This window comes from Micromonas commoda, chromosome 7, assembly GCF_000090985.2.
Source record: "Micromonas commoda chromosome 7, complete sequence".
NCBI classification, from domain to species: Eukaryota; Viridiplantae; Chlorophyta; class Mamiellophyceae; order Mamiellales; family Mamiellaceae; genus Micromonas; species Micromonas commoda.
Window position 1 is genome coordinate 1,048,433 of NC_013044.1, and position 24,184 is coordinate 1,072,616.

Consider the following 24,184-nt stretch of genomic DNA (forward strand, 5'->3'; position numbering starts at 1 on the left):
CGCCCGCCGACGGGGACGACGATGAGCCCCCGGGCACCTCCGCCGACGATGACGTCGCGAATGCCAAACGAGAGAACCTGGGGTACATGCGCTTTTGGAGGTCGGCATTCACCCCCCTCGAGATGGGAACCCTCGGGATGCTCGCCCCCAAGGATCACCACCTAGAGTGGCGCGAGCACCTCGCGGCGAGCAAACAACACGACGGCGCGTCACTACGGGACGGACTGACGGGCACTTACGAGACCGAGATTGTTTTTGCAGCGCTTATTCTGGGCATCAACTTCAGTGTATTCTTCTCCGCGGTGGATGAGGATGCCTACGCCGCGGTGAGGGACCTGCGCGCGTCCAGTGCGCGGTTCTGGCTCGTCGTCGTCGGCTACTTCTCAATCCTCATGGCTTGGTTGACAATCTGCGGCGTCTATTTGCTCTTGGTAACCATCGCGCCCGTGTCAGACACAAATCTGCCAACGTTCATACGCTCGTCCTCTGGGATGCGGTGCCTCATGGCGCCCAACATAACCATCGTCGCCACGACCTACAGCACGACATTCTTCTACGTCCTCGCCGTGCTGGTTCCATCGGAGGGCGCCGGGGTCTTGATCGGCATCGCGTTGTTCTCGTTGCTCGGGGTCTTCAGCGTTATGTTCACTTTTATGACCCCGTTGAACGTAGCCGTCAACGCGGGATGCTTCGGGGATGAACCCGCGATTCCGCCGATGGACCTGGCGGCGTGCACCGGCGACGACGTGGACCGCGCGTTAAGGAAGAAAGCGCTGGACAACGTGGCGAGGTTCGGGATGCCGAAAGGCCCGCCTGGGTTCGCGTCGGCACCCGTCGCTTTTCTTTCGCACCTGTACTCGAGCGGGTCTTTGCCGCTTCGTAAGACATCTCGCGCGCGCAGGATGTTCGGGATAAAGAAGAAGGCCGCCGCCGTCTCCGGCGCGCTTCATTGATACGAAGGTGCCTTCGTACGTTTTATAGCCTAACACTTATAACGAAGAGGTACACATGTACCTTCGTGACTGATTTCAGTGCTCCTCGCCCGCCTCCCCCATGTGCCAGAGATGGTACCCCAGGGACGCCACCATCACCGCGAACGACCCGAACGCCACGACCAGCAAGAAAACTAAGGCGACGTCCTCCCAAGTCCACTGCGGGCGCTCGACGTCGACCTCCGCCTTTGACCGCCTTCCACCCGCCGCCCCGGCGCCGCCCGATCCCCCCGATCCCCCCCGGCGCCTCAGCCCGACGCCGTCGTCGCCCGCCGCGCCGCGAACGACGCCCCCGATGTCCTCGATGTCCCCGGTCCCGCACCCCCCCGCGCCGCCGTTTCCGTTTCCGACGCTCGGTCCCTTCTTCAGCGCCAGCTGCCCGCACGCGCCGGATATGTCCTGCCCCATCTCGTGCCGCACCGTGGTGAACTGGTTAAACTCCGGACCCGTGAGCACCGCGCACATCGCCCGGACGTCCTCCATCTTCGGCGGGGAGTGGCCCATGGGAGTCGCGGTGGGATTGTAGGGTATGAGGTTCACGATGACGTCGCGGTGGCGCATCAGCTCTCCGAGCTCCCTCGCGCACTCCGTCGTGTCGTTCACCCCGCCCAGGACGCAGTACTCGATCATCGTGCGAACCTTCGGACCTGTGGCGAGGTACTCGTCGAGGGCGGAGAGTATATCCGGGAGCTTGTACGCCGTCGCGGTGGGGACGATCTTCTCGCGCAAGCGTTGGTTCGGGGCGTGCAGCGACAGCGCGAGGCACACCCCCGGGGCGTCCCTCACGAGCCTGCGCATCTTGGGGACGACGCCGACTGTGGACACGGTGACTCTCGACGGGGCGAGCGCGAACGCGTTCGGGTCCGTCATGGGACCGATGGCGCCAACGACGGCGTCGTAGTTGTTCAGGGGCTCGCCCATGCCCATGAACACCAGGTTACGCACCCCGTGCGCCGTCCCGGACACCCTTCGAAGCCCCGCGCCGGTTCCGTCGTCGTTGAACAGCCTGTTCGCGTGCACGAGCTGCTCCAAGATCTCCCCCGACGTGAGGTTGCCCAGCTCGCCCAGGGTGCCCGTCGCGCAGAACGTGCATCCCATCTTGCACCCGACCTGGGACGAGACGCACAGCGTGACCCGCCCCTTGTCGTGCCGCATCACCACGCTCTCCACCCTGTGCCCGTCCTGGAGCTCCACCACCATCTTGGTCGTGCTGCCATCCTTGGAGGTTTGGCAATCGGCGATCGTCGTCGTGATGAGCGCGAACCGTTCCGGGATCTGGTCGCGGGCGAACTTGGGTATCCCGGGGACGCGGGACTCGGAGAGATTCACGGCGTCGAGGCCGGCCTCGGCGTCGCGCACGGCGGCGTGCAGGATGGCGCGGCAGTGCTTCGCGGCGGCATCCTTGCGCTTCGGACCGAGGCCGTCCTCCAGGAACGCCACGAGCGCGGACCTGTCGAAGAGGGAGGTCCGCGTGAGCTTCCTCGCGGGAGCCATGGCGCCGGAACGACGGGAGTCGACGCTGGGAGGTCCTCGGTCAGTGCTCGTCCGGTCGCCGCCGGTCGCGGGGTGGCCCACCCGCGCCCCTCGCGTGTGGCGTCCGGGGCTGGCGCGTGGACTCCGAAAGTTTTAGTCGGCGGCGGGCGCCGTCGGCGGCGTGAATCGCGTCTGGAGACGGAAATCTCTCTCGCGCACAAGCAGGGGCGCGCAGGGGCACCGCGGCGCAATCCGCTCATCGAACGTCGGTGGCCGGGTGCGATACGAACACCGCGTCGCGGACGTCCCGTTGACCCTCCGCGGGCGCGCTAACCCCTCTTCCTGGTTCACAGAGCGTCGACCGAGTCGGAGGAGGAAGGGTCGCCGTCGATCCCTAGCTGGAAAAAGCGCGATGGCCGAGGCTGCCATACTTGAGCAGTGCAGGCTGCATCCCGAGGGCATTCCCGACCAGGACCTCGCGCAAAAGATCTCGCACATCCCCGTGAATGACCGCGCGCAGGCTATCAACTCCCTGCTCTCCAGCCGCAAGCTTCAAATATACAAGGATGGCGACACCATCGTCTACAGGATGGTCATGCAGGAGGAAGCGGTGAAGTTTCGGGGGCTCGCCTCGGAGGATCTCCTCGTCTACCAGATTATCCAGCAGAGCGGCAACAGCGGCATATGGACGAAAGAGCTCAAGCAGCGGAGCAACCTGGCGCAGGCGCAGATCACGAAGATCTTCAAGTCCCTCGAGTCGAGGAAGCTCATCAAGGCTGTCAAGAGCGTGTCGCAGCAAAACAGAAAAGTGTACATGCTCTACGAGTTGGAGCCCAGTCGCGAAATCACCGGCGGGGCGTGGTACACGGAGCACGAGTACGACGCCGAGTTCATCAACGTCCTGCGCGAGCAGTGCGAGAAGTTCATCGTGGGCCAGGGGAAGGTCACGCTGGACCAGGTGTCCGATTTCGTGAAGAAGACGAAGCTGTCGCACGTGGAGCTCGGAAAAGAGGAGGTGCTGCAGATCGTGAACACGCTCGTGTACGACGGCAAGGTGGATCAGTTCGACGAGCACGAGAAAGGAGAGGGGGACGCGGACGACGCCAAGGGGGACGGGGACGTGGGGAATGACGAGAGGGACTACGGGGACGGCGAGAAGGTGACCTATTACGTACCGGCGGCGTACCCGGTGCCTGAAAAATCAGCCTTTACGTCGGTGCCGTGCGGGGTGTGCCCGGTGTTCAACGAGTGCCGCCCCGGGGGTTTGATCTCTCCGGAGACGTGCGTGTACATGGAGGAGTGGCTCGGACTGGGAATGGACCCCGTCGACTCTTAGCTAGCCGACCGTGTTCTTAGCCTTTCATCTCAACCGACGACACGACGCGACCCCCCTAGTAGCTAGGTGGCGCCGAGATTAACGTTAGCGCTATTTCCCCGGCGCGGCGGTCAACGCGCGAACCGCCAGGATCAGGAACGCGAGCGAGTGAAGCGAGAGGACGTACACGATCATCGCGCTCCTCCACCCGCCGCTCCTGCGCAGGTGCCTCCCCGCCTCCGCGCTGAGCGCGTCGACCCGCCCGGCCACGACGCGGACCCGTCTGCGAAAGCCGATCCGTCCCGGGGTATCCGCGGGGTTCGACCTATAATCGCCAGCTGTGTCGCCCCCCGCGCCGCGCCGCTTGAGCCCCCCGCGCCCCAACACGCCGACACCGAACGACGACGACCCCGCGCCGCCGCCCCCCCGACCGCCCCCCGCCGCGCGCTGAAGCACCGTCGCCAGTTTCGCCTCCAACTCTGACTTTTCCGTCTCGAGCGAGACGACTTGCGCGCGCTTCCTCGCCAGCTGTGCGTTCACGTCCGCCATGCGACGCGCGTGGTCCCGCTCCCGCTCCTCCTTACCCCTTCCGCGGGGGGATGACGAGGATGCCTCCCGCGCCTCCCTCGCGCGTCGCTCGCGAGCCGCCAGCCGCGCCGCCTCCTCCTCGGCGGCGGCCACCGCCGCGCGGAGCTCGTCGAGTCTTCTCGCGGTTTTGTCATCCGTCGAGCACCTCGAGGAGCCACCGTCGAGGGCGTCCTCCGCCTCCTCCGCGCGCGCCGCCTCCGCCTCCGCCGCCTCCGCCGCCGCCTCCGCCTCTTCCGCCTCGCGCGTGAGCCCCAGCTCGAGTTTTCCCGCCGCGGTAACGTCTGCCTCGGCGGCTTCGGCCTCCGCCGTCCTCTCCCTCGTCGCCCGCGTCGCATCCTCGAGCATCGCGTCGTACTCGACGGAGTCGTCGGTCATGTGCCGCGCTCGGCTTTCGGCCTGCGACCTGGTCATCGCGTGCGCGGCGCGCTCGCGCTCCAGCTCGCGTTCGAGCCCCGTCGCCTCGTCCGTCGCGTCCGACTCTTCGCGATCGCGCACCCCGATCTCGTCCGCGAGTCGCGATTCCGCCTCGTCCCTTCGCGCCACCGCCGCGCTCGACGCCGCCTCCGCCGCCTCGAGCTCCGTCAGCGTCGCATCGAGGTCCGCCTTACTCTCGCGTCCGCCGTCGGCGCTCGAGGGTGCGGTCCACTCGCCGAGCCTGGTCGCGAGCGCGCGTATCGCGTCGGCGGTGTCGAACGCGGAAGGGTCCGTGGCGAGCTCGTCGGGTTCCGCCTCGCGCGCGACGCCGCGTTCGACCGCCACCTTGGCGGCGAGGGCGTCCACCTTGTGCACCGCGGTCTCCAGCCCGGACAAACCCTTCTCCAGGAACTGCATGGCGGAACTGCGTCGGGGTCAGACCCCGGGGCTTCGCGCCTCGTCGGAGTGGTTGCCGATCAACGGGAGGGCGCTTTGTTGTTTGCTCATAAACTCTACACGGGTGACGTTTACGTCGGGTGGCTACTGGGCTACTAGCTGGCTGCTACGCGCGCGGCTTCCTGGAGTCGCTTGACGTGGGCGTACGCCTCCTTCAGCTCATCCTCCCTCTCCTCCGCCTCCGCGTCCATCTCCGCCCGCGCGCGGACGTGTTCGCGCACCTCCACTCGCAGCAACTCCAGCTCCCTCCGCTCGTCATCGTCCAGCGCTCCCGCGAGCCTTCCCCGCTTCGCGCCCGACGCGCGGTCGCCATCCTCGCGCGCCATCGCGTCCAGTCGACCCCTGCTCTCGCCGAGGAGCAACGCGACGTGGTCCTCCGCCGCGGTGAGGTGGCGCAACGCGTCGCTCCTGCGCGAGTCGTCCGCCAACCGCGTCCTCGCATCGTCCCTCTCTCGCGACTCCCGCAACTCCGCAACCGTCGTCTTGAGCGTGTGCGCCTCGCGTCGCAGCGCGGCGTTGTCGGCGCCGAGGCGCGCGATCTCGGCCCGCGCGTGCTTGAGGGCCTCGAACGGCTCCATCATGCTCGCGCCGCCGCCCGCGTGGGCGGGTTCGGCGTCGAAAACACCGCGCGCCATGACGCTTTGCGCGCGCCGAACGACCCCGTCGCCCGGGCCCCCCTCCAACCTCAACGGTTCGTTGCGCTCTCTCGAGCCTCCCTCCGAGCTGGAGTTTGCTGACTGGACGCGACCTCTCGCATCTCAGGACATTTCACTCTCGCGCCGCGCACGCACGCCGCCAACCTTCTCAAAACTCTCAAACGCAAGCGAAACCATGTCCGGGGACAAGATTCTCCTCGCGGGCGCCGCCATGAACGGCCTCTACGGCCTCCAGATCTTCAGCGACCAGGATAAGGCTGCCGGTGCGTGGGAATAACTCCCGCCCGAATTGCTGCGCTTTTGAAAAACCCACCTCCCATTTGCGACAATGCTGACTCCTTCCCCCGCCCGACAGAGACGTTCTACGGCCAGACCAAGCCCGCCCAGTCCGAGAAGGGCGTCGGCCAGTGGCTCGGCTTCTCTAACCTCGCCAGCGCGGCCATGCTCGCGGTCGTCGCCAACACCACGGACGAGAACACCAAGACCAACGTCAAGAAGGTCATGATTGGCGTATCCCTCGCCGGGGCTCTCATTGCGAAGAACCAGGTGGACGAATTCGGCTTCGACAAGAAGCAGTCGGACATGGCGATCGGCGCCAACCTCGCCCTCGCGGCCGTCGCGGCCAGGGACGTCTTCGGCGAGAAGAAGTGAGCGCTAACGCGCTGACGCCCACCGGGGGCGGGGGGCCGAAGGACGACCAAGCAGCAAGAAGCGGCGTTGTTAACCCCTCGATATCATATCATAACGCTATCGCCGGAGAAAGAGATCCGAAGAAGAAAAAACACTCGACACTTACGAGCACGGGCGCAGCTTGCTGTTGCCGTGTCCGAACGGGTTGTCGTCCTTGAACTCGTCCCAGCTCCGCGCCTTCGCCAGATCCCGCTCCTCCCGTTCCTCCTGCGTCATCTCCGACTCCTCCCGCGCCCTCCGCGCCGCGTTCTCAGCCTGCGCGCGTTGCCTCTCCATCATCTCGCGGTGCTCAATCTCGCCAGCCTGCTCCACCGTCATCGTGGGGAGGACGTGCGACGGGCGGAACACCTCGGACCTGATCCGCTCCGCGCTCCGCGCCGAACCCCCCGCGACCCCCGTCCCGTACATCCTCCGAAGGGACTCCATCAGCTCCGGGGGAACCGACGCTGTTTGTTGACCCGTCGGTTGACCCCCGATTGATGACGCGCTCCCGTTGGATGCGTCGTGGAAACCCGGGACGACGGCGCCGTCCGGCATCAGGGTGTAGACCCCCCGTCCCGCCCTCGCGTTCACGCCGCCCGCCCTCGGCCGCCCCGCCGGCCGCGCCGCCGCGAGCTCGTCCCGCGCCGCGATCATCTCCAGCTCCCGCGCCAGGTGATCCAGATTATCCAGCGATTTCGCGACGGCGTCCTCGATGAGGAGCGTCCACCGCTCTCGCTCCTCGACCTCGTCCTCGGGGGAGGCGTCCGGGTCCTCGTCGTCCCAGTCCGCGTTGAGCAGGGCCTCCTCGGCGCGACGTCTTCGCGTGACGTCCAGCTCCTCGAGCCGGGCCCTGATGGCTCGTTCCCGTCGAAACCTGGCCACCTTGTCCGCCCTCGCCGTTCCCGGGTCTGCGTTTTGCGCCCCTGGGCCCCGCTTCAGCCCCTCCCTTTGCCGCTTCGCCTCCGGGGTGAGGAGGTCGTGGACCTCGCACCTGCGCAGGAACGCTTCGAGCGCGTCGGCGGCTTCGGCGGCGAACGGCGCCCTGGCGGCCGGGTTCGGGGCGCGGGTCCTGGACACGACCTCGGCGAGGTAAAACTCGCACAGCACGTACTTCAGATCCGACGTGGCGATGTCGTCGAGGACTTCGTTGGCGCTGAGGACGCCCGCGCGGTCCGCCTGGAGCGCCGCCTGCCTCAGCGCGGCGGCAGCCTGCGAGATCTCGTCCTGGTAGGAGGTGCGACGTTGGGGCGTGGATCGTCAGCGGCTGGCTTCGACGACGCGGAGATCGTAAACCTAGGGAGAGCTCGAGACGGCACCCCGGGCGCTCTGGGCGGGGTTGGGGGGGGAACGGGGGGCACTCACGTCGTCCACGGAGGTGGACTGGAGGCGCGTGTACACGTCGAGACCCCGCGCGAAGTTCTGCGCGAGCGGGAGCTCCTCGGGGTTGGACATCCTCGGCCGCGGCGTCGGGCTCGGGCCCCCGCCGGCTCGGAACGAAGTGATGATCTGCGGCATCGTCGCCTCGGCCGAGTTGCCAAGCCTGACTGTCAATTTTTTCGACGCGGGGCGACGGGGACGATGGGGGACGAGGGGGCGGCGGTGTACAACTGCCTCCTCTGCGACAGCTACGCCCTGGTGATCCTCGGCATCCTCCCCGACAGGAAGCTGGCGAGGGGGACCAAGGGTCGGGGCGCGTACGAGGACCTCCTGGAGGAGTTTCAGCTCGCAAAGTGCGGTGGGCCGGGAGGGACGAATAGAGTGATGATGCTGCCCTGTCCCACGTGCAACGCCTTCGCTAACCGGTACGAGCTGGACCAGGTGGCGCACGGCGAGTTCCTCCGACAGGGCATGGCGGTCCTCACGCCGAGCTTCCTGGTGTCCTTCGAGGACGGGCAATCCCAGCCCCTGTACCGCGACGAGAACGCGGGGAACGACGGCAAACCGCGTTGGAGGCTGTGTCAGGGCGTCGGACCCGCGGGGCTGGAGCTGGACAGGAGCCGCACGGGGCGGATCCACAAGCCGAGCCTGGCGCCGTTCGGCGTCGACATCAGGCCCCTGACCCTGCCGGAGCAGCTGCGGGGACCGAGGGAGCTGTCGGAGGCTGTGCACGAGGCGTGCGCCTTCGCCGAAGCGATGCACGTCGAGTCGGAAGACCCGCGCGCGGCGTTGACGCGGTGGGTTAGGGCGACGGGCGAGCGCGCGGGGGTGACGGGGGGGGCCCGGCCGGTGTTGGAGAACTGGGGGGAGGCGCGCGCGGCGATGGAGGTCACGGACGAGACCGCGAGGTACATGGACGAGGTGGTTCGGGAGCGGATGATCCGGGAGATGGGCGCATTTTAGCAATTTTAAGAGTTTAGCAGCGGCGACGACTGGCGGCGGCGAACGTCAGACTGTCGAGTCGGGTAACACTTAAGATCTTAAGATGTTACGGTGACTTCCTTAACCGGTGGTCGTATGCTACACCCCCGGGCCGTGATGTCACGCCGGGGTGGAAAAAATCGAGTTCCGCGACCGCTCGTCGTCACTCCAGGAAGAGCATGTCGCCGTTCTTGAGCGACGTGTCCGGTTTAACGGGTTCGCCGTTGACGTTCACCGGGTCGTCGCCTTCTCCGTCCGTGAGCTGCTTGGCCGTCGAGCCCTTGGGCAGCTTGACCAGCTCGGGTTGTAACGGTCCAGCCTCGTCCTCCCGCCTCCACGTGATGACCATGACGCTCTCCTCGTTGACGGAGATGGACGGCGCGGATAACTCGCCGAATGTGCCCCGGGTTTTTCGCATCGCCGCCTGCAGCTCCGCCGCGTCCTTAGCCTTGAACATCGGCCCGGCCCGCGCCCTCGGAGCCGCCTCCTCCACCTCCTTCGCGACGCCAGCCTGCGCGATCGCGAAGATGGGGCTCTCCACCTCGCCGGACTGCCACTCCGCCTCCTTGCGCGCGCGTCTCGCCCGCCTTCGCTCCGCCTTTGCAGCCTCGGCGGCTCGCTCCGCCGATTCTCGCAGATCCTCGCGAGCCTGCGCCAGAGCCTCCTCGACGGTCAAGTTGGCGCTCCACCGCCGCTGCTTGGGGGGCACCTTCTCCATGACGGCCGAGCCGCCGCCGCCTAAACCCAAACCCGCGCGGAATCGATCCGAGACGGGGACGCGACGGTCCGTATCCAGACGCCCGGTCGTATCGCGGGGGTCCACGACGAGCGACGGTTCGTATCGAAAACCCGAACCGTCGTCGTCGTAGTCGTCGTCGCCAGCCGTGTCGTCGTCGTCGTCGTCGTCGTCGAGCGAGTCGAAGCCGTCGGGGAAGGGGGCGTCGACGAGCTGCGGGGAGTCGGACAGGTACGCCTTGAGCACGGCCTGCATGGCGCGAACCCTCGCGGCCGCCATCTCGTCGTCCGGCGAGGTCTGCAACACGGCCGCAGGCGTTGCAGGTCCTTCTTCGCCGCCCGACGCCTCCGCCTCGCCCCCGGCTGAGGAGGCGAAGAAGGACCCCCGCTCGAGTGTCTCCCCAGCCGCCGCCGCCGCCGCCGCCTCCTCAGCCTTCTGGTCGAACGCCGCGATCACCTCCTCCGCCTCGAGGGCGACGGCCATCTCGTTACACTCCACGTCGTCCCCGGCGCAGTCACCCATCGACGCCGCCGCCTCAACCTCCGCGGCGCGCGCCGCTCTCAGCGCCGTCACGAGCGCCTCCTCGTCCAGCAACTCCGCCGTCGTCGCCAGCTTGCGGTCGAAGGCGTCCACCTTGTGCCAGCGGCCGTCGGAGCAGAGCGCAAACTCCAGGACGAGGTATCCCGGTCCGTTTTGCCTCGGCTCGACGCGGTTCGCGCGAACCGCTCGGTCCAGCGCGTCCCTGTGCAGGCCCATGGCGACCCACTCCGCCGTCTCCGCCAGACCCGTGGACCCGACGCCGGGCGCCAGGACGTCGCCGCGCCTCGGTTCGACGACGTGGATCCGGGACCCCTCCGCGAAGCACACCACCCCGGCGCTGAGCCGCCCGCCGCCGCCCGAGGTTCCGACGTCCCAGACGATCTGCACCGGCTGGCCGACGTACGATCGATCGACGTTGGTCTCCGCCGTCGGCGACGCCCGCGCGCGCGCGACCCCCGCGGCGACGACGTCGACGTCCTCGGGACCGCCGCCCCCGCCGTCGCCGCCGATCGCCGATTCGTCATTGGGCCGCCGCTTGACGGCGTTGATGAAATCCTTGTAGAGCCAATGCGCGGCGTCGCCAAACTCCGCAGCCTCGTGCATGGCCCTGGTACGGACCTGAAACTCGAGGAGGGCGCCGTCCGGACCGGTGACGGCGGTGTGGAGGGACTGGTACCCGCTTCGCTTCTTGTTCGCGACGTAATCGTCGTACTCGCCGGGGACGGCTCGGTAGAGCTTGTGGATCGCGTTGACGACGGCGTAGCACGCCTCCACCTCGTCCTTGGTGCCGGGCGCCTCGCCGGGCTCGCCGATGACGATGCGGAGCGCCCTGGCGTCGCACACCTGGCCGAAGTCGATATTCTTCCTTCGCATCTTGAGGTGCGTGGAGTGGGCGGATTTCAGCCGCCCGGTGATCTCCACGCGGAGGCCCGGGGCAAGGGAATCGAGCTGCAACGAACGCATCGTCGTCGCCTGGCACTGGCGCAGGGAGCGGAGGGAGGCGTCCAGGGACGCACCCCCCACGGTTGGTCGGCCATCCGCGGCGGTCGCGGCGGTCGCCTCGTCCGCCGCCATCATCGCCGCCGCCGCCGCCGCCGCCGTCCTCGAGTTCCGCTCCGAAGCCTGAAGCAAATCAAACGGGGGCACGCACGCGAGCAGAGCCTTGAGCTCCTCCTGCTCCTCCGTCAGGGGCTTGGCGCGCTTCTCGCGTTCCTCCTCCCTCGCGGCGGCCATCGCCTCCAGCCGCACCTGCCTCGCGCGCCTCTCCGCCTCCATGGCTCTCTCCTTCTCGCCGCGCGGACTGTGTCTCCTCGGGGTACCCGCGTTTTCACCCCGGAGAACCCTCTCGAAGAACATCTGGACGTCCGCGCCCGTGGGCGGCTCCCACGTCATCGTGAACGCGGACTTACTCGCCGCCTCGGACGTACTCGCGTCGTCGTCGTCGTCGGAGGCGGGTTCATCGGATTCCACCTCTGATGAAAGATCCGTCGACGCCGCGTCGTCCTCGGAAAGATCCGTCTTTGTCCGCGTCTTCGCCTTCTTGGAGGATTTGCCGTCATCCGGCCGGTACCACTCGTCCACCCTCGCGTTGATCACCGCCCTGAACGCGTCGGGGTTGACCACCGCGAAGGAGAGGTCCTCCATCTCGGCCTTGGCGCCGAACATCCCGAGCTGCTCCGCGAAGGAGCACCACACCTGGAGCGTCTCGTTAGCGACAAACTTCGACTTGGCCGAGTTGACCGCGTACATCGTCCGCATGTTGTGCAGCCTGTCGGCAATCTTGATCAGGAAAACCCTCGGGTCGTCCACCATCACCAGAAGGAGCTTGCGGAGCTTCGCCAGCTCCTCCAGTTCCATGGTGCCGATGTCCTCCGTCGTCGACGTGTCGATTCGCATCTGGCCCGCCGTCTTCGCCGCGGCGTACGCCGCCTCCGCGACGTCCTCCTCCTCCTTTGGCCCCGGCCCGCCAGCTGTGTCGCCGCCGCCCGGTGAGTCACCGCCCGGTGAGTCACCGCCCCCCGCCGCTCGCGCCGCCGCCGCCGCCCGCAGGTTCAACTCCCCCTCCACGCTCCTTCGCTGGTACCGCCGCAAGATCTGCGGCAACTTTCCGAGGGTGCTCACGTCCTGCACCAGCTTCGCAACCCGACTGCCAAACTGCGCTCTCACGTCCTCGACGTCGCACTCGGTGTCGTCGACGACGTCGTGGAGGATGCAAGCGGCGACGGCGTCGACGTACTTACGCTCGCCCCGTTCCGCTGCTCGTTGCGGGAGCAGCGCGGCGAGGATCCTGGCGGCTTCCACGCAGTGGGTGACGTACGGCTCGCCGCTGCGCCGGTACTGGCCGTGGTGCCAACGCTCGGCGAAGAGCGCCGCTCGGACGATCTTCGGGTGGCGGAATATCGGGTACGCGGAGCAGTCCACGCCGCACAGCACGATGGCTTCGTCGGCGTCGGGATCGTCCTCCGGGTCCTTGCCGAACACGAGCTCCTTGCCCACGCGTTCCCACAGCTGCGACACCAGGAGGAGGCCGGCGACTGGGAAGAAGATCCCGGCGGCGGCGAGCACGGCGAGTACGTTGACGTGGAAGCCGACGGCGTCGTAGTTGGCGAGGCCCGGGAAGAAGTGCGTGTCGGTGTGGAGGTGGAGGGTGTACGGGTGGGAGGTGACGTTGGGGACCGTCGCGGTCATCACGGCGTCCATCGTCTCGCCCATCGCGTCGGCGGTGCCCTCCACGAGGTCCGCGAGATCCCCCGGGCTCACCGCGACGGGCGACGCGCGAGATCTTCCGCGGCGTCCCGATCCGGGCGGTGCGCGCCCCGACCGCGCCCTACGCCGCGATCGAGACGGTTCGGAGGGCGCCGCGGTCCACGGCCTCGACGGCAACGCGCCGGCACCGCAGGATCCGCCCATCTTCCCCACCGGCGCGTGCCACGTGACAATTTCTCCCGCCAAACGCGCAGAGCTCCGCCGGCGCGCCCCCGCTCCGCCCCGCGCGCGCCTCTTCGCTCACGACGCGACCGCCGGCGGCGCGTGGAACGTGGGTTCGAGGAGGCGCGCCCGCGTCGATGGAGCCCCCGCGCACGTCTCAGCGCGCGGGAGGGCTTTGCCGCGAGCGGTTCGGGAGGACGACGCCAGGGACGCGGTCGAGGGGACTCGCGGTGGAATCTCGGAAAGTTCCAGGTGTCCAGCGGTGCGCCGCGAGTTTGGGACGAACGGACACGGGACCAAACGAGGGTTCGGGACCCAGGAATTTGACACGGCTGGAAAAACACGTGCTGACTCGGATACCATCGAAAAAAGCCCCCGAAAAGCGCGAGTTGCTTGTTAACCCGGGGGTTTGCGAACGCCCCTCGCGCACGACGAACGCGCCCGATGACGGCCCTTCCCGCGACGGACGGCGGGTTTGCGCCTCGCGACGCCGAGGATGGGTCCTGGGCATCCTCTTTCGCCTCCCGCGTCGCCGACCTGCGCTCCGAAGGCGTCACCTACGAGGACAGCGCCTCCTTCCTCCGCGCGCTGACGAAATCCGGCATCCTCCGGTTCACCGACATCAGGGACAGGCCGGACCGCTTCTTCCTCGCGCACCGGCTGCTCGCGAGGCACGCGCCCGAGCACGGACCGGGGTTTTGGATCAGGTTCACGGTGCAGTTCAACCTCTTCGCCGGGACCGTCGTCGCCCTCGGCGGGCCCGAGCATCTCAAGCAACTCGACGCCATACAAGACGCTGGCCAGCTGGGATGCTTCGGCCTCACCGAGCGGCTCGCGGGTGTCAACTCGGGTCTGGTCGTGAACACCACCGCACGCTGGGACCCCGCCACCGAGACGTTTATCATCGACTCCCCCAACGAGGGGAGCGCCAAGAACTGGATCTCGCAGGGCCTGTGCGCGGAGAAGGCGGTGTGCGTGGCGAACCTCACCGTGGGCCAGCAGCGGTGCGGCCCACACGCGTTTCTCATCGATTTGCGAGATCCGCGAGACGGACGCCTCGCGGCGGGGATCACGGTGGGCGACATGGGGCGCAAGACCACCGGTAACGACCTGGACAACGCGTGGATCGAGTTCCACGACGTGCGCGTCCCAAAGTCCGCGTTGTTGAACCGGTACGGCGACGTCGATGCGCGCGGTCGATACGTCCCGGCCGTCGAGGGCGTGAGGACGATGGACATGATCGGCCAGAGGCTGTTCACCGGAAGGGTCGCCGTCGCGCAGGCGGCGCTCACGTTCACGCGCGGGCTCTTCGCGGCGACTCGAGCGTACAGCGACGGTAAGAGGTGCACGATGCGGGGCGACGCCGGTCAGTTTTTATCCGACGTTCCGCAACTTAACTCGCTGTACGCAAACGTCGGGACACAGCTGGCGTCGATGGACGCGTTCGTCGCCGGGTGCGAGGCGGAACTGGCGACGTGCCTCGCGCGACGCGCGATCCCGCCGCTTGACCTAACGCGCGCGATCGCCGTCGCGAAGATTCGCGCGGTGGAGACGTCGATAGCGTCGTGTCACGCGCTGAAGCAGGAGGTTGGATCGTACGCGCTGATGGCCGGCACCGGGTTTGAAAACACGGATTTCCTCCAGTGCTGCAAGTTTGCCGAAGGGGACAGCAGGATCCTGTCGCAGAAGCTCGCGAGGGACGCGTTCGGGGAGTTTGTTAAAAACAAAGGAAAGGCGCCGCGCGGGTGGTCAAAGGCGGAGGCTGGGGCGTGCCGGCGGGTCGCGAGAGCGGTGGCGGATGCGACGCGAGCGGGGAAAGGAAAGTCGGCGGCTTGGGACTCGGCGTGGGTGGACGTGTACGCGCTCGCGGACGCCGTGTGCGATAGGGTGGTGTTGGAGAGGACGGGCGGGAGAGGCGGGGAGCGCGCCAGGCTGTGAGGGTACACGCGCGCGCGCGGGCACGTTTCGTCACACTGTAGTATACGTTTCACAGGGTAGTCTATTGACACAGTCTTCTCACGTCGACGGGCTCTGCGACTGCCCAGTCGCCGTGAAGTTTCTCACCAGCTGCACGACGTCGTCGGAATCGTCCAGGTAAAAGTCCGCCTTGCTCGGCTTCTGCCCCACCGTCACGCAGTACACGCTCAGGTGCTCGTGACCCTTGCTCTTCTCCTTCCCGGGCATCGGGCACGACATCTTCTGAACCACCGCACCCTCCGGGTTGAGCACCAGCGCGTCAACCGCCATGAACATCTCCTCATCCGACCTGTCGTCACCGATGGCCATGACGAAATCAACCTTGCCCGGGGTGCCGCCCTCGCTCTCCGGCCTGAGGTGAATCTCCCAATTTTCGCCGAGGAACATCTCCACCGGGGTCGCCTTGGAAACCCCGTGAGCCTTGATCTCCACGTGGTTGTGACCGGGGAAGACATCCACCTGCTCGTTGACGAGCACCGACTCCAGGTGGTCCATGAGCTCCTTGGCCTGCCACTGGCCAAAGTCAGGATCCGCGTCGCGGTAGTCCCAGATCATGCTCGTGCCCTTGTCCCGGATGAGCGATCCGTCGGTGGCGTCGTGGTACTGATCCAGAATCGGCTCGACGATTTCGCGCCAACGCTTGATCGTCTCCTCGGTGCCCGCGGGCACGAGCATCTGCCAGTCCTTGGAGCCGGACCCGCTCCAGTCAGGGGGCTTGTACCAGAAGCCGTGCTCGGCTAACAGCGCGATGCCGGGGACGTTGCGGAACCAGTTATCGAGCTGCTTTCGCTCGCGGCCGGACACGACGCACACCGCGGCGTTCCGTGGGTCAGCCGCCAGGGCGGTGAGATGACTCAGGAGCTCGGCATCGGGTGAGACGTCGTAGGAGGCAGCCTGCACCAGCGTGCCGTCGTAGTCGATGAGTAAGACTCGCTTCTTGGCCTTGCCGTAGTCCGCCGCGCACGCCACCGTGTCCATGGCTCGGAAATCCGGGTCCATCGCGACGACCCGAAAGTTCAAGCCGAATCCGAGTCCGTAGCACCGCGCGTTCCCGTTGCCGTCCGTGAGCCTCTTGAGCTCGTTGATGTTGGACGCGGCCCAGTACCCGACGGTGTGCTCGTGTATGTACTTCCAGTGGCGCTCGTGCCTCGCCTCAGCCTCGCCGCCGGACAGCAGCGCGGCTCTGTACATCGCATCCGCGACGTCGTCGGTGTTCCAGGGGTTCACCCGGAAAGCTCCAGAGAGTGAGCTCGAGCATCCGACAAACTCGGACATGATCAGCGAGGACTGCCGGGGCAGAGGGTAGCCGTCCGCGGTGCCGGCGTCGACGCTGACGGGACCCTGGCGGCAGGTGATGTACTCGTACGGGAGGAGGTTCATGCCGTCGCGGGTGGCGGTGACCACGGCGCAGTCCGCCACCGAGAGAAGCGCGATCCTCTCGGCCAAAGTCGTCCCGCGGTTGATCAGCTCGACGACCTTGCCGGACTCGCCGTCGCTGGTCTTGGACGAGCGGCCGTCGATGCTGCCGTACGTGGCGTTGAGGCGCTCGACGATGTCGAAGACCTCCTGCTGCACCTCCTGCAGCTCGCGGCTGTCGCCCCTCGCCGGGTTGCACACCTGCACCATGACGATCTTGTCCGCCAGCTCCGGGTGCTGACTCAGCAATAACTCGAACGCCTGGAGTTTCAACTCGATGCCCTTGAAAACGTCGAAGTCGTCGACGCCGAGGAACACCTTGCGGCCCTCGAACTGCGCCCGGTAGGCTTGTCGCCGCTGGACGCTATCCGGCCACATGATCCCCTCCTGAAGCCTGGCGACGTCGACGCCCGTGGGGCATATCTTGACGGAAACGCTCCTGCCGTAGTAGTCGATCGCGAGGGCACCGCGCTCTGTCTTGTGGTTCAGGCCCAGCAGGCGCGTGGTGCACGAGAGGAAGTGCCTGGCGTAGTCGAAAGTGTGGAACCCCACCACGTCGGCGTTGAGCAACCCTCGGAGGACCAAGTCTCGGTTGGGAAACGTCTTGAAAATCTCGGAGGACGGGAACGGGCAGTGAAGGAAGTACCCGCACCGCACGGTGTTGTATCGCTTGCGCAAAAAGGTGGGCAGGAGCATCAGGTGGTAGTCGTGCACCCACACGAAATCGTAGTCGGGGCTCAGGTGCTCGACCACCTTATCCGCGAAGCGCTTGTTAGCTGCCAGGTATCCCTGCCAGTTGACCTTGTTGTACCGTCCCGCGGACTGCGGGGACATCGGCAGGACGTAGTGCATGAGCGGCCACAGGAAGCCCTTGCAGAAGCCCTTGTAGTGCTTGTCCTTGAGCTCGGCTCCGAGGAACACCGGGACGCACGAGAATCTGTCGCGAAGATCTTCGGCGACGGCGTCTTGCTCGAAGAGCTCAACCTCGGATCCGAGCCCTCCGATCCAGAGGACCTTCTCCGCGGAGGTCTTCTCCAGGATGCCCACAGATGTCTGGGCGTAGATGGAGTCCGGGTCCATCTCGAAGTGCCAGCTGTGCCCGCGCTCCTCGCTGCCCTCGGGGTCGTGCCTCATCTTCAGCGGGAGGGAATTGCACACGATGACCACCCGCTCGGACTGGTCGACGCTGGTGCCGCGGGCCTCTTCGGCTTCGAGCTGGGCGATGCGATCCAGCATCGTGCCCCCAGGACCTGGATTGACCAGCTCCTGCAGGTTGTGCATCGACGTGCTCGCCGCGCGCCTCATGGTTCAGACGAAGCGTGCGTGGAGGCGGTCGCGGTGATGACGGGGACACGGGCGATAAAGGTTAACCCAGCGGGCGCGGCGGTGCGTGCGGGCGCGTCGCGAGTGGGTCGTCCGTGACGGGAACTGGCGCGGTACGGTACGCCGCGGTTTGATACGCGGGATTCGCTCGGGTACACGCCGATGGGCAGTCGCGTCCTACCGTGACCTGCGCTCGTCCGCCTCTGCGCGACTGCCCCGGGGGGGCGGCAGAGATGGCGAGCCTTTCCCTCTGCCGAGATGCGATGCGCCCTGACGGTACGACGGTGATCCAATCAGATGCGAGGATCAGACCCGGTATCGCGCCTGTTTGTTTTCCCAGGAATCCGTCTCGTTTTTCCGGGTTGTTTGCAGCGGCAGCCAGGCAGTCACAAAATAAAGTGTGACCGTCGCGCGATTTTCGTCCCCGCCTGGCTGGCACGCACGCAGTGTGTGATGCGGACCGGGAGAAAGTTGGGCGGTGTGCGGTGAAGGGTTCGTTCGGGCGCCCGTCGGGCCGGCACTGAGAGACGCGCGCGTCGATCGACCCGCTTTCGTGGGCTGATTCTTCGTTGTCATCGACGGACCGAGGCAGATCCGAGCGTCGTTCACTCAATAGGTACCGGAAGTCGGGCGACGGCTGCGATCAAGGTGCGGGCACCCCCCCTCTTTTGGGCCGAGAATTGCCTCGGCTCTCCGTTTGCCCTTTCGCGCGCGAACACGAGCGCCGCCCGGGCCTCCTCCTCCGCGCGCGCTCGCGACGCGTGAGCCACCTCCCGCGGAGTCCATCCGCCGAATCGCTCTCCCGGCATCGGTTCGTCCGAATTAGCGCGTCGAACCCGCGGTTCTTCGCTCCCGCGCCCGGTCCCTCGCGTCCCGGCGCCAATCAGGGTTCGCGCCCGCTCTCCCCAACTGCCGTGCTGACGCCCCCCAATCGTCGCCCTCCAGATCCGCCAGATCCGCGCCGGTGTATGATCCACGGTGGGGCCGAGGACTCGACGGACATCGAAAACTCGAACTCCGACGCGGAACGCGGTACCCCGACGCCCTCGTCCACGCGCCGCGACGACGCCTCCGCCGACCGCGGCTCATCCCCGGACAAGGCGCGCGGATCAGACGCAACCACCGCGGCGGTCGAGGAACGCCCCGAACTGCGACCGGCGAGGCACTCGATCGACCAGATCGTCGCGCAGCTGGATCCGCACGCGCCCCGCGCGCTCGAACCCGACCGAACCATCGACGAGACGACGACGCGAGGCGACATGAGCGCCGCGGTCGCGAACGGCGTCGGCACGCACAAGGTGCAGGTCCAGGTGCAGGATGAGAGCGAAAACTCCTCGGATTCCGACGACGACAAGCCGATCGTCGCCCCGAAGGAGACGGCGGCGAAGTACAAGGGCACGATCGCCGGCTGCGAGGCCTGCGCCAAGGGTTTCGCCAGGCAGGACCTCCTCACCAGCCACTACATCTCCGCCCACCCCGACAACCACGACGAGGTTGACAAGATTTTAGCGCAAGATCCCGCCGAGAAGGAGGTTGCGGAGCTGGCGGCCAAAGCGACCCCGGTCTCGGCTCAGCCGGCCAAATCCCCCGCGACCAAATCCGCCGACTGGCGCGGGGTCGGGCTGGCCGTCCTCGGCGCGCTCGACGAGACCCCGTCGCCCAGCCTCGCGCAGCACGGCGGCGGCCGCGGCGGCGGGAGGGGCGGCGGTCGGGGTAGGGGTCGAGGGAGGGGCGGCGGTCGGGGAGCCAAAGCGTCGGCCTTTCTCGCCACGCGGGTCGCCCCGGACGCGACTGCCCCTGATGCGACCGCCCCTGACGCGACCCCCGCGACACCCGCCGAATCCGCGCCCCCTCCGGCCACCGCCCCGGCTCCCGCGCCCGAGCTCGCGCCCGAGCCCGCCGCGGATGATAAGCCCGCCGCGGATGCGGGCGCCTCGGGTGCGCCGCCGCCGCTCGCCGGATACTCCGTCCTCGTCATCAAGACAACCAAAGGCAAGAAGCCGTGCTGCTTCTGCGGCGAGAAGTTCAAGCCGAACGGTCTCAAGCGGCACATCTCCAATTGCAACGCCGTTCCCGAGGCTTTCGACCCGGCGATGATCCCCGGCGGGCACTACATGGTCAGGACGGATTCGATCAGGACGCCACCCCCACCGAAGAAGCCGGCGCCCCCCCCCGCCCCCACCGCCCCCGAGGAGGACAAGGACAGCTCCACCGGCCACGAGGGCGACGATTCGGAGGATGCGGGTACCGCCGCAAAGGGTAAGGGTCCCACGCCCGACTCGAAGCGGCGGAGCTCCCGCGGCGACGTCGACGAGGACGACGTGCGCAGGTCCAAGCGCCCGCACCGGCGCAGCGAGGACGTCGAGGCCATCATCCAGGCTGAGCACCCCGGCCGGGGGACCCCCAGGGTGGCGAAAAAGGGCAACACCCCGGGCGTCCACATCCGCATGCGCAGCGGCGAGTGCAAGTGCGGGTTTTGCGACAAAATCGCCAAGACCGAGACGGGCCTGAAGAAGCACGTGACGAGCGCGCACCTCGACAAGCGGGAGAACTGGATCATCGAGGACGAGGTCGTCGTCGCGCCCGCCGCCGGAGCGGGCCGAGGAGGCGGCCGAGGCGGCCGGGGCGGCCGAGGCAGGGGACGCGGCCGAGGCGGCAGGGGCGGTCGCGGCAGAGGCGGGCGGGGCGGGCGGGGCGGGCGCGGGGGTCGTCAGGCTCGCGCCTCCGCCGTCGACGCCGCCGGCGAGGTCGAGACCGAGTCCGAGGGCGGCGGCGGGGGCGTGTCTGACATGGACGACGACGACGACAACCTCTTCGAGATGCGCGCGGCGCTGACGGGCTCCAGGGGCACGCGCGGCCGCAGCGACAAGGACGCCACCGCCGTCTCATCCTCCGACGACGAGGACGACGACGACGAGGGTCAGCAGACGGGGAAGCGCCCGACCCCCGGCGGCGTCGCTCGCTTCGCGGCCATCACCACCGCCGCCGACGAGGACGGCGACGGCGACAGCGAGGCCAACTACAATCAGGCTGTGGAGTTCAACGCCAACGCTCGGAAGCGAGGAGCCGCGGGTATCGGCGGCGGCGACTCGAAACGCGCCAAGACGGAGTACCGCGACAGGTGCCCGATCTGCGCCTTCAACTTTAAGGGCCCGCAGGGCATGCCGGGACACTACATGAATCACCACAAGACGGGCGCCACCCAGGAGGAGAAAGATCGCGGGATTGAGCTCTGGGAAGAGTTCAAGAGGCTCAGCCGCGAACGGAGGGAGGCGGCGAAGCAGGGCAAGGGCCCGTCGCCCGCGCCGCCCGCCCGGGCGGCCGGCGGCGCGCGGGCTCGTCGCGCCGCCGTATCGCGAGACGACGACGCCCTCGAGCCCCTCGAGCTCGCGCCGCAGGCGAAGACGTGCTCCAACTGCCAGGCGCGATTCAGCGGCCGCGCGCAGCTCATCGAGCACATGTGGTCGGCGCACGGCGTTCGCGCGGTTCCCGCGCCCGCGGACCCGGAGCCGAACGTGCACGCCAACGGAGGGGACGGGATGGACGGCGGGTCCATCCCCGCGCGCGTCCACGCGGGGACCATGGCGGTCGCCATGGTGCCCCACGGCGGCTTTGGCGGGTTGTCTTCGATGCCCTCGCCCGCCACCGGGCTCATCTCCAACGGCGCGGCGATGTCGCTGGGCGACGGCGTCGGCGACGACATCCTTCAGAACGTTTACGAGCGCCTCGCGTTGCTCGAGCAGGAGAATAAGTCGCAGAGGCTCAAGATTGCTGAGCTGGACGCGCGGTGCACGACTTTGAGCGCGGCTTCTAACCTGGCGGCTCCCCCGTTTTTGGACGACGCGACTATCAACCCGGAGATTAAGCGCGTGCAAGTCCGCGGCGCCAAGCCTGGGTACTCGCCCATCGTCACCTTCGGCAGGATGGTGTGGCTCACCGGCATCGTCGCGCTCAACACGGACAACCAGTTCGTGGAGGCGCAGACGAAGCAGGCGTTGGAGCACATGACGGTGCTGCTGCAGAAGGCTGGCACGGATCCGCATCACCTGCTTCGCGTCAACGTCTACCTCAGCGACATTCGCACCGCGGATCACATGTATCGCGCCTGGAACAGCTACTTCGAGAGCCTCGGCATGGTGGAGGAGCAGAGACCGGTGCGGATCACGCACCAGGCGACGCTCAAGGATGCGGGGTTCCGGGTGGAGGTTCACGCCGAGGCGGTCCTCCCGGCGCTGCCCAGACTCAAGGCGTGAGAGAAAAGAAAGAGGCGACGAAGGCGTCTGGCTGACGACGACGACGCGAACGTCGAGGGGGACGGAACCGACGGTGAAGAGCACGACACATCGCGAGCAATTGGGGGCGACGCGCGCGGGAGGCGAGGTGTTTCGTTCGCCCCGAAGGGTTTGTAGATATCGAATTCCAGAACTTTGCAGACACGTCGTCTCTCGTCTTTCCGATCAAAACCCAAGGAAGATAATAATAGCGCGCCCCCAACTCGTGGATCATCCCGTCACCCTCATCAGTTCTTCTTGGAGAACACCATGACCTCCTCCTCCTCCTCCTCCTCCTCGTACGACCCGTCGTCCTGCTCGTCCTCGTCCCAGGACCCCTCCTCCTCGTCGTCCTCGTCCCAGGAGCCCTCCTCGTCGTCGTACTCGTCGTCGTCAGCCGCGGACCCGTTGGCCCTGGCCTCGGCGGACATCGCCTCCTTCTCCTTCCTCGTCAGCTTCTTGCGCCTGGACGGACCGTCCTGCGCCACCGCCCTCTTCTCCTTCACCGGAGACAGGAGCATCACCATGCGGTTGCCCTCCATCGACGGCGACCCGTCCAGGTTGCACAAGTCGGCGCCCACGTCGTCGACGAAGCGCATGAACATGTCGCGGCCGAGATCGCGAAACTCGTTCTCCCTTCCGCGGAACTGGCAGATGACCTTCACGCGGTCGCCGGCGCCGAGGAACTTCTGCGCGGCTCTGAGCCTGACGCCGTAGTCGTGGACGTCGATGTTGTAGCGCATCTTGAGCTCCTTGACCTCCACCCTGGACGCGGCGGCTTTCTTGCGGGTCTCCCTCGCCTTCTTCTCGTTCTCGTACTTGAACTTGGAGTAGTTCATGATGCGACACACCGGCGGGTTGGCGTCGGGGCTGACCAGGACGAGGTCCAGCCCGGCCTCCTCGGCGATGACCATGGCCTCGTCGGTGCTCATGACGCCCACGAATTCCTTGTCCTCGTCGATTATGCGAGCCTCCGGCAGGTCGAGTTCCTCGTTGCGGGGCGGGCCGGAGTTCATATCGCGGCGCCAGGGGCGTCGACCGCGACCGCGTCGGCCGCCACCGCCGCGTCGACCGCGGCCGCGCGCCTCGACGAGCACGGAGATCCTCCGCGCGTGCGCGCCGTCGTTCGCGCCGGCCGCCACGGAGAGGGCGAGGCCGCGGCTCACCTCGGCGACGCGCGAGGAGAGGCGCGCGAGGGTGCGGCTCGCGGCGGGGTTGGCGGCGCGCGCGATGGTCGTCGCGCGCGCGGGGTGAGCCGCGTTGGCGCGCGCGAGCGTTGGGGCCACGGACGCGGAGGTCGCGGAGCACGACATCGTCGTCATCATTCGCGTGCCTTTTCTTTCAACCTTTTCACGGAAGCCTCGCGCGGGGGGGGTTTCGGGACGAGCGCTTCGGTGGCGACGTCGGTTCTCGCCGGCGGGTCTCGGTCGGTGCGTGGGCGAACGAGGGACTCGGTTCGGTTTCTGGCGGCGGCGGCGTGTGCGTGCCGGGCGCGCGTGTCGTGGTGAGAAACCCGAGGCGAATCCTCCAGCCACGTCCGTGCCGCCACCCCACGATCCTTATCCTAAACCCTTTCCACGCCGCACGGCAAGGGTCGGCCTACGAAAATTAACCACTGGGCAAATACATCGGGTGCAGCACTCTATTTACGTTTAGAGTGACCGTTTCCCCGACAGCCTCGCACGGTTAGGAACGGTTCGGGGAAACATCGAATTAGCGAGCGGAAACACGCACGAGTCGCCCGTTTCTTGCGCTCCTCTCTTCGGGAGGTCCCAGTGCCACACGCGCGGTCCTCCCCATGCGCCGCTCAGCCGTCTACGCGCGCTCCGACGGCGAAGGCGCGGACGATGAGACCGAGGGGCTCGCGTCCGGCGAAGGGTCCTCCGCCCAACGCGCGTGGAGGACGCGCACGAGCCGCATGGACGCGCTGCAGGAACCGGTGCCGACGGGGGTGGTTAAGGGATTCGCCCTCGCCGCGGTGCTCTTCGTCCTGGTCAAGCTGCTGCAGGGGTGGATGTGGGGCGACGGAGAGGAGGTCATCTAGCGTGCGGCGTTCAGAAGAGAGAGGG

At 67.3% G+C, this 24,184-nt stretch overlaps 14 protein-coding genes across 14 annotated transcripts; 7 read left to right on the forward strand and 7 right to left on the reverse strand.

Moving 5' to 3' along the window:
- Window positions 1–86: 86 nt before the first annotated feature.
- On the forward strand, window positions 87–883 carry MICPUN_101581 (predicted protein; the record flags this gene model as incomplete). Its single annotated transcript, XM_002503632.1, has 2 exons — window positions 87–782; window positions 863–883. The coding sequence occupies 2 exons, from the start codon at window positions 87–89 to the stop codon at window positions 881–883; spliced, it is 717 nt and encodes a 238-aa protein (XP_002503678.1).
- A 62-nt stretch (window positions 884–945) lies between these two features.
- On the reverse strand, window positions 946–2,486 carry MICPUN_60237 (predicted protein; the record flags this gene model as incomplete). The annotated part of the gene is made up of 1 exon (XM_002503982.1): window positions 946–2,486. The coding sequence occupies one exon, from the start codon at window positions 2,484–2,486 to the stop codon at window positions 1,029–1,031; it is 1,458 nt and encodes a 485-aa protein (XP_002504028.1). The 3' UTR covers window positions 946–1,028.
- Window positions 2,487–2,877: 391 nt separating this feature from the next.
- MICPUN_83487 (RNA polymerase) lies at window positions 2,878–3,801 on the forward strand (the record flags this gene model as incomplete). The annotated part of the gene is made up of 1 exon (XM_002503633.1): window positions 2,878–3,801. The coding sequence occupies one exon, from the start codon at window positions 2,878–2,880 to the stop codon at window positions 3,799–3,801; it is 924 nt and encodes a 307-aa protein (XP_002503679.1).
- Window positions 3,783–5,199, reverse strand: MICPUN_60239 (predicted protein; the record flags this gene model as incomplete). The annotated part of the gene is made up of 1 exon (XM_002503983.1): window positions 3,783–5,199. One exon carries the CDS (start codon window positions 5,197–5,199, stop codon window positions 3,892–3,894), a length of 1,308 nt encoding a protein of 435 aa, XP_002504029.1. The 3' UTR covers window positions 3,783–3,891.
- Window positions 5,200–5,333: 134 nt separating this feature from the next.
- On the reverse strand, window positions 5,334–5,873 carry MICPUN_60240 (predicted protein; the record flags this gene model as incomplete). The annotated part of the gene is made up of 1 exon (XM_002503984.1): window positions 5,334–5,873. The coding sequence occupies one exon, from the start codon at window positions 5,871–5,873 to the stop codon at window positions 5,334–5,336; it is 540 nt and encodes a 179-aa protein (XP_002504030.1).
- A 142-nt stretch (window positions 5,874–6,015) lies between these two features.
- Window positions 6,016–6,676, forward strand: MICPUN_60241 (predicted protein). The gene is made up of 2 exons (XM_002503634.1): window positions 6,016–6,157; window positions 6,250–6,676. The coding sequence occupies exons 1-2, from the start codon at window positions 6,070–6,072 to the stop codon at window positions 6,543–6,545; spliced, it is 384 nt and encodes a 127-aa protein (XP_002503680.1). The 5' UTR covers window positions 6,016–6,069; the 3' UTR covers window positions 6,546–6,676.
- MICPUN_60242 (TAP42 like family protein) lies at window positions 6,611–8,081 on the reverse strand (the record flags this gene model as incomplete). Its single annotated transcript, XM_002503985.1, has 2 exons — window positions 6,611–7,790; window positions 7,929–8,081. The coding sequence occupies 2 exons, from the start codon at window positions 8,079–8,081 to the stop codon at window positions 6,687–6,689; spliced, it is 1,257 nt and encodes a 418-aa protein (XP_002504031.1). The 3' UTR covers window positions 6,611–6,686.
- Window positions 8,082–8,144: 63 nt separating this feature from the next.
- MICPUN_60243 (predicted protein) lies at window positions 8,145–8,906 on the forward strand (the record flags this gene model as incomplete). Its single annotated transcript, XM_002503635.1, has 1 exon — window positions 8,145–8,906. The coding sequence occupies one exon, from the start codon at window positions 8,145–8,147 to the stop codon at window positions 8,904–8,906; it is 762 nt and encodes a 253-aa protein (XP_002503681.1).
- Window positions 8,907–8,965: 59 nt separating this feature from the next.
- Window positions 8,966–13,110, reverse strand: MICPUN_60244 (predicted protein; the record flags this gene model as incomplete). The annotated part of the gene is made up of 1 exon (XM_002503986.1): window positions 8,966–13,110. The coding sequence occupies one exon, from the start codon at window positions 13,108–13,110 to the stop codon at window positions 9,088–9,090; it is 4,023 nt and encodes a 1,340-aa protein (XP_002504032.1). The 3' UTR covers window positions 8,966–9,087.
- A 462-nt stretch (window positions 13,111–13,572) lies between these two features.
- MICPUN_51080 (predicted protein) lies at window positions 13,573–15,066 on the forward strand (the record flags this gene model as incomplete). The annotated part of the gene is made up of 1 exon (XM_002503636.1): window positions 13,573–15,066. One exon carries the CDS (start codon window positions 13,573–13,575, stop codon window positions 15,064–15,066), a length of 1,494 nt encoding a protein of 497 aa, XP_002503682.1.
- Window positions 15,067–15,144: 78 nt separating this feature from the next.
- On the reverse strand, window positions 15,145–17,826 carry MICPUN_60246 (glycosyltransferase family 20 protein; the record flags this gene model as incomplete). Its single annotated transcript, XM_002503987.1, has 1 exon — window positions 15,145–17,826. The coding sequence occupies one exon, from the start codon at window positions 17,824–17,826 to the stop codon at window positions 15,145–15,147; it is 2,682 nt and encodes an 893-aa protein (XP_002504033.1).
- A 3,479-nt stretch (window positions 17,827–21,305) lies between these two features.
- On the forward strand, window positions 21,306–22,272 carry MICPUN_108669 (predicted protein). Its single transcript, XM_002503637.1, has one exon. It carries the CDS (start codon window positions 21,426–21,428, stop codon window positions 22,095–22,097), a length of 672 nt encoding a protein of 223 aa, XP_002503683.1. The 5' UTR covers window positions 21,306–21,425; the 3' UTR covers window positions 22,098–22,272.
- A 91-nt stretch (window positions 22,273–22,363) lies between these two features.
- MICPUN_83694 (initiation factor) lies at window positions 22,364–23,131 on the reverse strand (the record flags this gene model as incomplete). Its single annotated transcript, XM_002503988.1, has 1 exon — window positions 22,364–23,131. One exon carries the CDS (start codon window positions 23,129–23,131, stop codon window positions 22,364–22,366), a length of 768 nt encoding a protein of 255 aa, XP_002504034.1.
- A 782-nt stretch (window positions 23,132–23,913) lies between these two features.
- MICPUN_60249 (predicted protein) lies at window positions 23,914–24,159 on the forward strand (the record flags this gene model as incomplete). Its single annotated transcript, XM_002503638.1, has 1 exon — window positions 23,914–24,159. One exon carries the CDS (start codon window positions 23,914–23,916, stop codon window positions 24,157–24,159), a length of 246 nt encoding a protein of 81 aa, XP_002503684.1.
- Window positions 24,160–24,184: the final 25 nt, after the last annotated feature.

Excerpts from the sequence above, each read along its gene's own strand:
- MICPUN_60241 (XM_002503634.1), top strand. The coding sequence starts at position 6,070 with ATGTCCGGGGACAAGATTCTCCTCGCGGGCGCCGCCATGAACGGCCTC. Across the intron at positions 6,158-6,249 it reads CGACCAGGATAAGGCTGCCG|AGACGTTCTACGGCCAGACC; the intron begins GTGCGTGGGAAT and ends CCCGCCCGACAG.
- MICPUN_108669 (XM_002503637.1), top strand. The coding sequence starts at position 21,426 with ATGGCGGTCGCCATGGTGCCCCACGGCGGCTTTGGCGGGTTGTCTTCG.